This window comes from Polypterus senegalus, chromosome 12 (genome assembly GCF_016835505.1).
Source record: "Polypterus senegalus isolate Bchr_013 chromosome 12, ASM1683550v1, whole genome shotgun sequence".
Lineage (NCBI taxonomy): Eukaryota > Metazoa > Chordata > Cladistia > Polypteriformes > Polypteridae > Polypterus > Polypterus senegalus.
In genome coordinates, this window is record NC_053165.1 from 50,875,996 (window position 1) to 50,891,321 (window position 15,326).

The window sequence follows — 15,326 nt, forward strand, 5'->3', positions numbered from 1 at the left end:
AAACCTGAAAGCTATAAATTCTGATTTAGATCATTTATGTTAGGTAGAATGCCCAGTGGGGGCTTGCTAGTCTCTTGGCCTTGGACCCCCTGCAGATTTTGTGTTTTTTTTTTTATCTCCAGCCCATCTTTAGTTTTCTATTTGTTTTTTTTTTCTATCCTCCTGGCCATTGGTCCTGACTTCTTTGTTACTTAGTATTGCCTAATCCTATTTTTGTTTCATTCAAACTTTCTTCATATTGTAAAGCACTTTGAGCTACACCATTTGTATGAAAATGTGCCAAATAAATAAATGTTGTTGTTGTACCCAGGTAGCAAGCCTATATAGATCCAATATGTGTTTTATGTAACTGATTCCCTGGTACAGATATGGTCGGAGTGATCAAAAACCTGGACAGTTTAGGGGTCCTCAAGGACTGGGTTGGGAACACCTGGTCCAGATAGCATACTTAAGCTAAAAAAAAAAAAATAATAATTTACTTATTTGGCTAATGCTTTTATCCAAGGAAACATACAACATTTGAAATACCATTAGTTACATTTTGTCACACGGTGTTAGTAGCAGGTTTAGAACCCAGTCCAAGAATTTTACTTACTCCCAGCAATCCAGGAAATCAGTAACATATGATCATTGGGTGCTCAGTTTGATGGGTTCTTATATTTTGTCCAATATAAAACACATAATTGGCACATATGGGCTTGCTACCTATGTAACTTCTAATCATGGCAGTGTATTATTGTACATTGCTTTTATGAATTTCATGTTTATATTATGATCAGATGCTCTATTTAATTTTGTTCCAGTTTTTAAATTTTTTTTAAAGCTCACTAGCAACTCCTGTCATCAACAGGATCTGAAAATAGTGACAACTACTAAAACAAAATAGAGTTGCAATTAAAATAATTGAAAACAATGGTAACAGATTTTATGTACTAGAAAATTACTTTAAACTTACATTCAATGTGAATTCCCGATGCTTAGAGCCTACATTTAAACTAAAGGAATTGCTCTGAATAATGCACAAAAGATTAGGAAAAAATTCAAATCAAAATGAAATCGCAACATGTATAAGGTTGAAGGAGCACAACCACCCTTTCTTATCCTGTATTTTTACTCTATTTTTATAGTAAAAGTATGGCACTTACCATAAACCCAGGCTACAGCAACACATTCAAAGAATGCAACCCACAAAAGGCACACACCACTGGCTGCATAGTAGTCAAAGAGTTGAAACACATACATGCCACCCTGAAAAAGACATCACAAAAGGACAGCATGATGCAGCAACCATTAAAAAAAACTGATCATTAGTCAAGACTATTCCTGAAATGGAGACTTTAATAATTAGGGGTGTGCCAAAATAGGTCTGCAGTTGTGAGTATGTGAAACACAGAGTTTATTCTTGTATTATTTATTCGCTCGCCAACTCCCGAGCCTGTGCTACGCGCTAGCTTCTTTGCGGTTCTGCTGCTCGCATATAGGGATGCGGATGTACAATTTAAACAGGCTTTATATTTTCAGGGGAATTGTTACATATGCATAAAAGAACTAACTGTTTTAGATTACAGCGAGTAATTAACCATATTAAAAAATCGTAAAATGTAATAATCTGAAAGTAAATTATGTTTCATGTTACTTTAGAATTATTTATTGAGTAATACCATTTTGTTGTGTTTGGCTTTGAAATTAACACCCAAATACCTTTTAAATTTACACTTGTTGGGATTAATAAAGTATCTATCTATCTATCTATCTAATATAGTGCCTTTCATATCTATCTATCTATCTATCTAATATAGTTTTTTATCTATCTATCTATCTATCTATCTATCTTGTACTGTACAACTTCATTAAAATCTATTTTTTTGAATTACATTTTCATCAATATCGCATTGAATTTTGATTCTGTGTTTGGTCATTCATCATGACAACGCAACGTATAACTACCCGTGATTGAATTTCATTTCTTTCTCTCTATTAAATAAAATTACTTTTTCGAATGTTTGGCTCTGAGATTTGTTCATTGTCTTTGCAAAAGCTATTCTCATGGGAAACTGTTAATGTTTTAATGCGAATGGCATATTAAGATCTCCGTTGTTGTCTAATGTTACCGGTGAAGCAGCAAGATGTACTACATTACCTTTCTTGGATGCATCGTTCTTTCTACATTAATTTGAGTGGTGGAAGACCGGACAGTGTTAATGGCTGTAGATATTCTTCGAGATATTGTAAGTTGGTGTTTTCATCTTCCGCACCATCACCACCAACCGTTTCAGCATAGTCTATTGATACGTATTTAACCAATTTGCCATGTAACCGATCAACATTTTTGAAGTTAATTCGTTTGACTTCATCGCTTCTCAGTGTTAGGATTGCCCGTGTACTAATTTCTTCTGTTGATAACCCTTCATGATGAAATTCTTCAATAGGATTGGGACATAATACGTTGTCTTTAATTGCGAACTTAGTGGAGAAAATGTTAAAATTTATAAGAGCTGAGAGAGCAGGAACTGTGTCTGACAAAAGCATTCACACAAATGACAGGTGAGAGTACCGTGTGCGTGGTTGAATATAAGTTGAAAAACTTATGCTGGGTCTACTTTATCAGTCAATGTAATGAGATTGTCAGGGAGTTGTCTCCATAGGTAACTACGGTGGTAGAAATGTTTGGGACATCTGGTGAGAGTTTTTTCAATGTGGCCTCCTTACTTTTATGAGGTTTTAAAAGACCCAGAAGTGATTCTTGGATCTTCAAACATAGCATTAAATGTACTCCTGAGTCAGGCATTAAAAAAGCCTCTAGGCCCATAAACAAAAAGCATGGAACCAGGAGAACGTTTATTAGTAAGGTTTTGCCTCATGTAGAGGAGGTGCCATTTTTTTGTGTGTAATTAAGATCAAGGGGCATAGTGTTTGTTCTTTTCTAGTGTGTTACCTTGTATGAGACAATTCTGTAGGTTCAGGTTTCAGGTACAACTTAAGAGCTTCCGTCTTAAAGTTGGTTTATACTTGACACATCCGCGCTATTCACAATGGCCATTTGGTGAAAATGACGTCAAACACAGAGGCATGCAGCTAATGCACACTGGGTTTTGGTCATGTACTGCATGTGGAATGTTTTCTAACTGTGTGGTGACGCAGAGGCGGTATCATGTATCCAAAGTGGTGAATTTCGAGTACAGGCTGGTTAACTGGGTGCCAGAATGATGAATTAAAGGCTGAATTTGATGCATCAGGCCTTCAAAGTGCAAATTCATAAGAATATTATACTCAATTTTCTATTCACCACTTTTGTTCAATAGATCTAATATTCCACCTTCTCCTTTAATATAATAACAGACACAACTCTTCTTTCATCGTCAGAGTCTCACTTCCTCTGCTGTGATATTGTTAGCTATGTGACATTGACCAAACACTGTCACCTACTGACTAGGAGACTGTCAACGTGCAGGTCGAATGGGATGCAACAAGCATGAATGTGTTTCGGTTGCTGACTGGGCATGCACTTTGCGTTGCTGTCTGTGCACAGCCTTCATGGGGTAGGTATAAGGAAACCTTCAGGCACACTACATACATCTGTCAGTGTTTCTCTCCATACTCGGGGGTTTCCTTCTACATCCTGAAGATTTGCAGATTAAGGTAATCAGTGACTCCAAATTGGCTGTTTATGAGTGAGTATGGGCATGTGTGTAAGCATGGCTTTTAATAGACCTAAAGGGGTTAATTCCTGCTCAGTGGCCAGGATGGATCTGATGACCCTAAATTGGGAAAGAAATGTACAGATGATAAATTTGTGACTGACTCTTAGAAGGCCATTTTTGTGCTGTGACCCTTTTCTGAAAGATCAACAGATATTATCACAGACTCACATTCATTATACGGTATATAATGGTAGCAGTGCTAATTGAAAGGGACTACAATTCCCAGCATGCTGTAGGATCACCCTCAAACAGACTATCTTGGCATACTGGGAAGAAGCCTGGTATGGCGTAAGACTTCAAAGGGCACCAGTTGAAAAAGCGAGGCATGTTTATTTTTCCATTCATACTACAAAGCTGCAGCAAACATTTCCTCAATCTCTGGATTACAATATCATTAACCTACAAGGATTACAGCTCTTCTTGGATTTTGTGTGCATTTTGTTTATCGCGTGGATTTGTTTGCTGGAGTTTGTTCAGTGCTTGCCTTCCACCACAGGTCATCATCAGACATTCATGTTATTCGGTAGGACAAAGGTAACATCTTTTCCAAAGGCTGTAGACTTGGTCATATTTCTGTATGTCATCATCGTTTTTTTTTCGGTAAACTGGACTGTGCTTTGGACTGTGTCTGTCTTTGCCGAGTGTTGTTATCTGGCGATTTTAAGGTGGGGTTTTTTTTTGTAAATAATTGTAAATTTGCTTTGTGGTTGTAAATCGTTTCTTCAGTGCATTATTTCGGACTTTGATCTTAGTGTGGTGTATCTGTTAAGGGGACAGTGGGACATCAATCAGCCTGGTCCGACACAAACACATATCTAAATTTCTGCTATTTTCAGTGTGAATCATAGAGCCCTGGAGCCACTACAAAGCAGCACTGAGCACTGTCAACATAAAGCTCAAACAGTTATCATCATCAAGCTATTCCAATAATTGCTACATAAAATTTCATAAAACTAGCAAGCCAAATGATTGTTGGGTGATCTCAAGTAAAGGCAAATTATATTCAAAAGATTCATTGTGGACCTGGCTAGTATTTGTGACAAAAGACAGCTACCCAGTGAAGAATACATTATCGGAATACAACTTTTAACTTATTAAAATGTAAAACGAGTTACACAGCTTTACACAACTGCTCTTTTATATATAAAAGAGTGTTCTTGTACTTACTTCAGTAACCATAGTAAGTCCCAGAAGATAGCTGAGAATGCACACTATAGCTGTGAAGATTTCCCGTCGATAACCCTTCCTTAGGAAGGATGGGTACAGATCAACTAATGATGTGATCTGCCCTTCCACTTCGACAAACTGTAAAGAGAAACATCACCTATGTTAATTGCTTTTTCTCTAAGCGTAAAACACAGAGTAGCTAATCAAATGGCCAACTAACATTCAGAGAGAATCAGGAGATCACACATATCTAGACCAGGATAAAATGTGATTTAAAGACAAACATAATGACAAAGTGTCTAGGCAGAACTACAATTCTCTGATACTGTATGGCTGGCATGAAGCATGAGCCACATTACATTAGTGTTCACCAATATTAAAGCAATTCACGTCAGTAAACAGTTGGAGGGGTATCCAAACTAAAGGAAGTCCTAAAGTCACCTCTGATGATGTTTCCCAGTTTTGACTTTATATACTTTTATTTGTACTGTTTCTGCCACCATTTTGAGTTTATTTACAAAGCAGCCATTTGTTTATGTGGTGTCTGTGTTACAACTAGGTTGTGTGTGGACCCATGATGCCATTGAGGCATCAGAACAAAAGGTTATCTATCGAAACTTGTAGATAACACCCATACTTTTTGCGGATTCAAACAAATTCTACTTTTGTTTGTGCTAACAACCTCTTTGCTCTGCTCTGCTTCTCTGATTGTCGTCTGAGGTTTTGGTGCTCAACTTTTTCAGTTTGTGGGTACAGAGGCGGCCTTTGGGGGTGTCGACTAGGGCAATCGCCCCAGGCCCCACACCTGAGGGGGTCCCCGCAATATGAGATTCTTTTGTCACCGTCAGCTCATCATACAAATATGCGGGGCCTCTGCAAGACATTCAAATCCGTGTTAGACTGAAATACGGCATGTGGTGGATTTCTTCGGAAACCAATCATAAACAAGGACTTGTTATTTTAGAAGCCTTTCCCGGCATCTATACCAATAACCAAGAAAGCTCTTAGGACGACATTTTTGGTTTTAAAATACTGTAATAATTATGCCCTTCAGTTTCGGATTTACACTGGGTCAGCAAAGAAGGCGATGCTAATACCATGCAGGTGTCTCCAAATGGCCTTATTTCTTGCTTTTGGGTGAAAAGATTGGTCCTCAGCAGGGCGTTGGTAAGTGTTCGTTTTGTTACAAGTGTTCTGGTTCTCCGTAATTAAATAAATTTGCCGACTCCAGCGGGTTCGGCAGAAACAACTGTTATCTAGTTTGTTAATTTTGCGTGCAAAATGTTTCTGAATCATTAATTAAGTTGGTTAAAGGCCACTAAACCAATATGAGAACAATTACAATACGTAATGTAATCAAACGGCCAATGGTACCTACATAAGGCACCATGTTTTTTAACAATAATAAGGCGTACAGCATTAGAGGCAGACAAGCCTGTGAGCGTGGTGGTACGGTATATAGCGTACACTTATGGCTCTCAACCCCACATATGACACTCGCCCAAGGCCCCGCATACTCCTAAGGCCACCTCAGGTGGGTATGACCTTTGCTAAGCACTCCAATTACATCTTTTCTACTGATCTTTTTTCTTCTTTTCCTGTCTTCTTTTTTTCTTTATTTTGTACACCTCAGACTATAAATATAACTAAATTTGTGTAACACAAGGTCATGTCACTTAAATGAAACTGCACTATGGGTGTATTTATAAGGTAGCTAGCTGAGACAAATTAGCCAAGTCATATGGAGAACTTCATTTTTTATTTCAGAAAGAATTGTCTGCAATTTAACATCAACCAAAACACCAAGGAACTGGTGATTGACTTTTACCGAATCCAAGAGCCTCCCCACCTGTTCAGGAAGTGGATCTGGTGTACTGCCACAAGTGTTTGGGGGCAGGGGGGGGCAACATCAGTGAAAAGCCGGACTGGTCTTGTAACATAGAGGAGCTTTAGAAGCTTTTTAGGAGACTGCACCCTTTTAATGTGGGTAGTGTCATCCTTCACATCTTCTACAACTCTGTGATGGCCAGTGAGATTTTCTACGCTGGCCAGTAACATTACTTCAAGAGATGCCCACCAAATCAACAAGGTAAAAAAAAAGACAGGCTCATTTATGGGACATACGCCTGACAAAATGGAGGTAGTAGTAGAGAATGAAAACATTTGATGGCCATTATGAACAATTCTGCTCATCCTCTGTGTAACACCTTAACACTGAGGATTATTTGCCAACAAATTATTCAGCGAAGTGAGTCACGGAGTCCTTCATACCTACAGTACTGTAGTAATCCCTCACTATGACGGCTTTTTTAATCTTATCTATTTATTTATTTAATCTTATTTATTTATTTATTAAGCTTCTGTAAAATGCCAATTTCCCCCTGGAGACAAAAAGTTCTTTCTTTCTTTCTATCTATCTATCTATCTATCTATCTATCTATCTATCTATCTATCTATCTATCTATCTATCTATCCAGTCATAGGGGCAGTTGATAGGTTTTAGATGTTCTTGTAATAAATAAACCAAAACTAAGTTCATACCATTACACTGTTATTTTTGTAGCCTGATTTTTTATTTTATTTTTTTTTTTACATTTAGTCTCAGTTCAGATTCAGCCTAATGATTTGCTGAGAATAAAAGAAACATTCTTTCATTAAAAGAGTGTTACTGATTTATTGAGATTAGTGGAGATGTTGTTTTTGTATGCATATTTTATATGAAGACCTTTTCAAACATTGATTACTCAATTATAATACAGACATTTCTACTTATAAATTGAAAGAATGTATTTGCAAAAAAAGTTTTTTTTTTAATAGAAATACCAATTTAATTAATCTTCTGACATAGTGTTGCGAGGCATTTAAACAGCCCTGTTTCTATTTATGGCTCATTTCTTTTGGGTTAATATTTTTCATCTTGTTTAAATGATTATTGTAAATCGTTGATGATTGTTTTGATTTGCAGTTAAAGTGTCATTTTCGTTAAATATTCAATCTTTCATGCACCATTAGAACCAAGAGAGCTATTTAAAACATGACTTTTTCTGTTCTGTGTTGTCTTCTATTAAGTGTAAGTTACATGAAAATAAATGAGAAAACGGCCTAGCTAGTACAGCAAATCGAAGATTTGTTTTGATAAGTCATATGAAGTCTTTGTAATCAGAAAAGGCAATAACAGAATTTTTCCTCTTATTTACAATGATGGACCGTTGCACAATATAGCACCCTCAACAGGCTGTGTAAGTGACTTAGCACGTATTGTGGATTAAGGGACACATACCACACTTGTACCCTCTCAGCCTCCCATACCTTTGGTACACAAATCCAAGTCATAGGAAATGTTTTAACCAGTCAAGTTTAAGGACATCTTGTTTAGTATGAATGACTACTTCTACTACTGTATAAGCTTAGACCACAAGTTGTGTTGTCGTTATTACATATTGTGACGTGTTATAGTCTCCTGCACCTAAGGAGATCTTGATCAATTTGTATTTAAGCCAGGCCAAAAATGGCAGTACTTCTCCCATTGGGAGTTCTTTCCTCTCCGAGATGCAGAGTCATACTGATAGCAGTGCCCTTTAGGAAAATGATTTGAAGTGGATTAAGAAAGTATTCAGACTCCTATAATTTCTGCACATTTTATCATGTTGTAGATTGGATTTTAAATAAATGAACTTGCCATTTATGCCCCTCAATCAATACTCAATAACTCGTAATGACAAAGTAAAAACCTGTTTTCCGAAAGGTTTGCAAATTGCTCATCTCCTGCCTAATGCCTTCCCTACAGTAAAGCGTCATGTTATGGGGGTGCTTCTCGGCACCAGCGACAGGGAGACTGGTTAGGATTAAAGGAATGATGGATGCAGCCAAACACAGAGAGGACCTTGAAGAAAAGCATCTGCAGAGTGTACATGACTTCAGACTGAGGAGACAGTTCACCTTTCAGCACTTCAGTGAGAAGCACACAGCCAAGACAACATTGGAGTGGCTTCAGGGCAAGTCTCTGACTGTCTGTGAGTGGCCCATCCAAAGCTCAGACTTAAACCCTGTAGATCAGTGGAGAGACCTGAAGATGGCAGATTACAGACACTTCCCATCCAGTCTAACTGCACTTGGAAAAATAATCTGCCAGGAAAAATGGGATACACTGCCCAAATCCAGTGGTGTAAAGAGATTAACCCAAGAAGGCTAGTTGCTAGAATTGCTGCTCAAGGGCCTTCTACAAAGAACTGAATTTAGAGCGTGAATACTTACATGAATAAGAGATTTCAGTTTTTGATTTTTAATAGTTTTGCAAACCTGTTTTCACTTTGTTGTTATGTGCTATTGAGTGTAGACAGCAGAGCAAAAGTGTCAGATTCATTCACTTAAAATTTAATTTACAACACATTAAAGTGTGTAGAAAGGGGTCTGAATACTCTCTGAATCCACTGTAAAGAAGTTGTTCTTTACCAAAAGTGACAGATTTTTTTTTTTGACATCACTCTTACATTTTTCACAGTGGACATCTCTTTCTTGGGTCTGTGTAGGCCACAGCCTGGCTCTAAAGTTTGGAGTAAGGCTCGCTTTGAGGTTGCACCTTAGTGATGACTGAATGTAAATTATGGAGGCAAGCCTTGTTTTGTGTATCGAGAGCTGGGCAGGCTACAACATCTGTAAGTTGCCAACCTGGAATAAGAAGTACTGTGACTCTAAAGCGACTCCATCCACCCTTTTATTGGCAACCAGAATATTTTAACCATCGTAGTTTACAGTTGAAGCTCTTAATGGAAGGCCTGGGGGAGAGAACATAAACAGGTCATTATCTCCCTTGAAATCCTAGGGTTGCAGTGATGCTTCTGATTCACCACAGGGCTTCATGGGAGCTGGAGTTCGGCACAGTCCCGTTGAGTTCTGTGGGTACCGTCAGGGGGTGTTGCACAGACTGTGTAGCCCTACTTTGTTGGGCTTCCGCCTCACCTGGAAATGCTTTCTGGACCATGCTAACGGGCCACTGGAAGTACTCCTGGTCTGCAGGATAAAAGAAGCCTGCCGCCACTGCTCCAAGAGCCAGAGTCGGGAGCAAAAGAGAGACAGCTTGCTGGAGGAGTAGTGGAGGTGGAAGGAGAGACAGAGATGGAGAGAAGAAGAGAAAGGCATTGCCGTGCACTGCTTTTATTATTGCGCTTTTGTAACTGTGCTGTGCAGGTGGGAAATGATTGAAAAGTGTTTCCCACTGAAATAAAACCTGTGTGTGTTGCTAGACTTGTGCCTTGCATCTGTCTCTGTTGGGTTTGGGGAGCTGGTGCACCCCCTGTAGGCCCAACCATCTCTTTACCAGATGGTAGCAATCCCACTTCTCTCTCGTGACTGGTGTGCAATAAGCACGTAAGTTCACACCCTACTCATTAAAACCTTTATCTCAGTAAACAGGAATTGTGACTGAAACTCCATTTCATCTTTTCTGTTCTTATTTATAACTAGGCTGACCGGCCTTTTAAAGCGACTGACTTTTAAGTTGACCACTTCTTAAGGCAATTCAATATGTAGATCAATTTGATATTTTATACAAACTCATTAATTTGGTTATATTGCATTTGAGCGGTATTACTTTAATACTCGTAGTTTCTGTTATTTTTGTGATGAAATTTAAACTTTTTTTCTATATTGAGGTCGCCCTTTTGAATCCCCCTGATATTTACTATGCGGTGAGGTATTTGTACTCTCCATCAACATTAATTATTTCCAGAGACATAATTTTGTCTATTTTTCCAGCGCATCGCTCACAAAAGCAAGGGAACGATGGGAGCACCAGAACTCTGCTCACATCATGTCGCTTCGTACCACAAGCTGCAAGTAGTAAGTCTGTGGTAAGCGGAATACCGCTACGCTTTCCACTCTCGGGACGGAAGGACAATCCCGACCTCTTTTATATAGTAAGAAAGAAGAAGAAGATATCACACAGTCTGGAGTAGAAAATCATCTTTTACCTGGAAAAACGAAACTACAAATGCCATCGTGCATTGCAAAATGGACGGGGTGTGTGTGAAACTCCGCGTCTGCGTAGCACTTTTGGGACAGAAGGACAATCCCGACCATTTTTATATAGAAGGATGGTCGGAGCACAGACACTTTAGTGACTCAGTCAGTGAGTGCGTTTATAAACGCTTTAATAATGTGCTTATTCACAGAAACCTGCTTTCAGAAATGCCCTTATTCTGTTAGAGAAACCAAGATATTGCTCTCTGAGAAGCAGGATTGCCACATCTATATTTCTCCACGAGAAATCCCAGTTCTGTGGCCATGCTTACCCAGATTGCAGTTAAGGTTAGGGTTTTCTTAGATGCTTTGCACATGCATCTAGCAGCCATGGGGTACAATGCAGTGGAATTGCAATTTCCTCAGAAAAATGCCCGGACAATCGTATTATTCCTTCTCCTCGGTGAAATAATCTGTCACAATATTTCAGAAATCGCTAAATTTATGTTGATCAGCTGAACGTTCAGTGTTATGCTCAGTATCACAATCTCGGAAGTCACAGGCTCCATGCTTGTTTTCAGATTCACGACAGATGATCATGTTGTTTAATCTTTTCTTTACTTCATTTTTATGACATCAGAACATTTTACCAAAGGAGAACACCATAGGTGGACCAGTGCATACAAATGGAGATTTTTAAGTAACCAGGTTTCTGCCTTAACTGTGTTAATTAACTTATTCTGGTTTCGTTTGTGCATGTAAACCCACTCAGTGACCCTGAAAGAGTCTGCAATGGGGACCAAACCAGAACCTTAAGCTTTTAAAGGCTAATGCCCACCATACCACCCATCCTGCTGCATTCAGAAGGTCAGTCCAAACATGTGACTGAGTAAAAACAATGGCAACTTACCTGACTGTCAAGACCCAACAGCAAAAGCATTAGAAAGAAGAGAATAGCCCATAATGTTGGCAAAGGCATCATGGTCACTGCTTTAGGGTAGGCAATAAAAGCCAGGCCAGGACCTAAAAAGACCAAGAGACAGAAGATGACCATTACAAGCTGGATTTGATTGAGCTGCCTTGTCTGGGGCAACCCCGTGGCTTACTGATATGAGCCTGACGGCCTGACAGGAAATTAAGTTGTGGTGCCATTTAAAGAGAGCAGTAGCCTTGCTTGGAACTAATGCATTTTTATATTGGTTGAAGCTATATTTTTTGTGTTTTAAAAGAAATAAATTAGTTTTTGGTTCTAGTCAATTACTTCCCTCGTCTCTGTTTATCATCCTCGAGGAAGTCAGTTGTGAGCTTCTCGAAAGCCTCAGCACTTTCAGGTTTAACACTAGAATTACCAGAGCCTACGAAAAAACTCGTAGATCTGTCCCACCTTAAATCGCTTCTTAATTCAGATGCCAAAACATGTGTAAAATAGGGTTTGTTAAAAAAAATAAACAGTTAATTATGGTTGAAGTTTTTGCAGAATATTAGCAATTTTGTCAGTTTAGATTATGCTTTCTATGAATTATTGTTAAGCTTATTACAGCAAAAATTAGGTCTAAATTTTGCCCCAGACACAAGACCAGGGAGCTTTCTGAGCTCCAAACGTGCTGTTGCTACAGCCGAAGAAAGTGCACTGTGGTTCATTTATAAAATAAGCTCTAAGGAAAAAGACCACCCATTTAAACACAAGGACTCGCTTAACATACTGTATGCTAGGGTCTCTATTAATACTCCAAACTATTTTACACCTCATATGAATACACTTTAAACAGGCATATTTAGGCCCCGTAACACTGTCATCCACTCAACCTAAAAACACTACCATAAATGCATTGTGTTCGCACCTTTCCATGGCTATCAGAATGTTTGTTAATATGTTAACACAATGTTCTTTAAAAAATTTTCTGTAGTTAAAATTATATTTTACATTGTTTGTATTTTGACATGAAAATATGAATCAATGGACAATTTATGGGAAGCAACAAAACTGTCAGAGTGTACTGCAGCAGTTTGCTTGCTGTTGTCAGCGATGGGCTGGCGTCCTGGTTGGGATGGCAGGTTTTCCCTTACCATGAGCAGGGATGATGCAAGCAGATGGTTCCTTCCTGCAACCAACAGGAAGGGCATGGAAGGACAATATCATGGATGGACAGTCACCCCTTCTGGCTTGTATGGTGTTCCCTTGACTGGCTGGGAAGTTTAACACGAGGGATGGATGGACGTCTTGATCTGAATGAGTGTTGCTCCCTGCCCCAATAGTGGATGGACAGAATGGGCTGCCTCACATTCCCTCTGTTCACTTGGTGGCAGTGCTCCATTAGTGTGGTTCCACTTTGGATACCAGCTGGGATGCATGGAAGCTGTAGTCCTGTTGGTCTCCCAGAGGATTACCTTGCTTTGTTACAGTTCCACCTGACACCAAAGTATTTCCTGGGCACAGTATCTCAACACTGGCACCACTCCTGGGTCTGGTGTAAAAGCAGCCACTCTGTGAGGAGGACAAAGCTTACCAGTGGAAGGAGCAGAGGAAAAGAAAAGAAAGAGAAGATGACTCTGCATTGTCTTGTTATTAAAAAGATGTCTGTGCAAGGTATCTGTTATGAAATAAAAGGGTTGGTGTGAAGCCAGGGATGGTGTCTGTGGAGTTGTTGTGCCAACTGTTTGGGGCTCTGCTATGCCCACTAGTGGCCACAATGTCTTAAACATTAGTAGTAAAGGACACTGATTTAACCTGCCTCCTCCAAGTTCAACATGAATAGATTTGTGATGGCAAGAAATGAATACAGGGTGAGTCGAAATCATGTTAACACTAATGGATTATTTTAATTGCAACCACACCTTTCCAGGTCGTAGTGGACCATTGCCATGGCCTCCACACACCCCCGATTTGACACCCTGTGATTTCTGGTTATGGGATATGGTAAAGGAGTGTGTGTATAGCAGGAAAGTTTGTGATATCAATGACCTGAAGGACAGAATACGGACTGTGGTATCATCATCTATCTATGGTACTGTTGCTCGTTAGTTTTTGTGTGTTGAACATGATGGCGAACAGGTGGAGACAGTCCTGAAAATTATCTTGCACATATGAAGTATGTTTTGTGAATAAATTGTTTCCGCCATTCAAATGTTAACCTAATTTTGATTCACCCTGTATTTGGTTATATTTTTATGGAAACGCTACCTGCACTGCCTATCTAAGACAGGTTGAAATCTACGTAATCAACACAGACCTCCGCATTAACGTGTGCACAACTCTGTTATATGCCATTTATTATGGGATTTGAGAAAGCAGCGTTAATGTTTGTGATGCACCATCTGCTGGAAAAAAAAAAAAAAGATAAAATTATCAAAAGGTGAAATCAAGCTGTAGAAATCGTCTGGAGTATTGACATAGACACTAGCAATACCCAAATAATTGAGCCCAAATATCAAAAAAAGGGGATGTGCACCAGTAACAAGTAATCAAAACATGATGTGGCTTTAAAAAAATTGCATTTCAAATGTGAAAAGAAAAGTTGTGAGTATTAAAAGTACAAAATTAGACATTGTACTGCAAGAAAGGGCATCCATCTCAAGATCAGCATTTCTCAGTTGCTTGTTCAGTGGATTTAAAAGTGTAAAACATCTGAAACATTAATAGGTTAAAGACAAAGTCTTGTTCAGCTGAGGTTGACTTGAACGCGTTTGAAATCAACCCATTCTCGTGTGGACAAAGTGGGGATCTTATTCATTCAAAAGAACAAGACAAGAGGCAACTGCATGCACCTTTTCTAAATAGTTTGTTCTTTGTATGATCACATATATTGAATATTTTGAACAGATGAAAGAAATAAGACAATAAGCCAAACAATTTCTATTAGATATACTTTAGCAAGTTCTTATTCCCTTTTGTGATTTCTTTTGTTTCATCTCCAGGATTTTTACATTTCTTTACTCTGCAGTATTGTGTCCCGGTTCGCCATTCTTTTTAAAGCCTTTTAGTCACTCTTTACAATTTCAATGATTTGACCACTTCTTAAGCAGCAGTGCCCACCATCACTGCTACTTGGACCCATCGTACCTGACTCTGCCACATCGGCAATGTCCACCCCTTGCTCTTGTGCCATGAAGCCCAGGACGGAAAATATTGCGAAGCCAGACACAAAACTGGTACCACTGTTCAGACATCCGAGCAGCAAACAGTCCCTAAGTCACACATATGTCATGGAGTTTGTTAATTAACACAAAAGGAACCTACAGAACTGTAGTCCCCACTTTTCTACAGAACTCTACCCCCACCACCCATCCCCAGGCCATGACACTTGCCTGTAACAGTTGTATTTGAATTTGTTGTAGCTCCCCAGTGATGTCATTGCCCCCAAACATATCGCGTATGAAAAGAAGATTTGCGTCCCTGCATCGATCCACACCTGAAACAAACAATAGGACAACAGCTTAATGTGTTGAAAATTTGAAGGCCTGAAATAGAAGATGATCTCCTATTCATCAACTTTATCTTAG

General features: G+C 39.0%; 1 protein-coding gene across 1 annotated transcript in view; it reads right to left on the reverse strand.

Annotated features, from left to right (window-relative positions):
- The window catches only part of slc6a6b (solute carrier family 6 member 6b), a 117,072-nt gene that overhangs the window by 15,369 nt on the left and 86,377 nt on the right, over positions 1-15,326 (reverse strand). The window contains exons 7-11 of the mRNA XM_039771135.1: positions 15,132-15,235; positions 14,887-15,011; positions 11,737-11,849; positions 4,869-5,006; positions 1,146-1,248 (exon numbers count right to left, since the gene is read on the reverse strand). Coding sequence (XP_039627069.1) covers positions 1,146-1,248; positions 4,869-5,006; positions 11,737-11,849; positions 14,887-15,011; positions 15,132-15,235 — 583 coding nt within the window. The remainder of the gene's footprint in view (positions 1-1,145; positions 1,249-4,868; positions 5,007-11,736; positions 11,850-14,886; positions 15,012-15,131; positions 15,236-15,326) is intronic.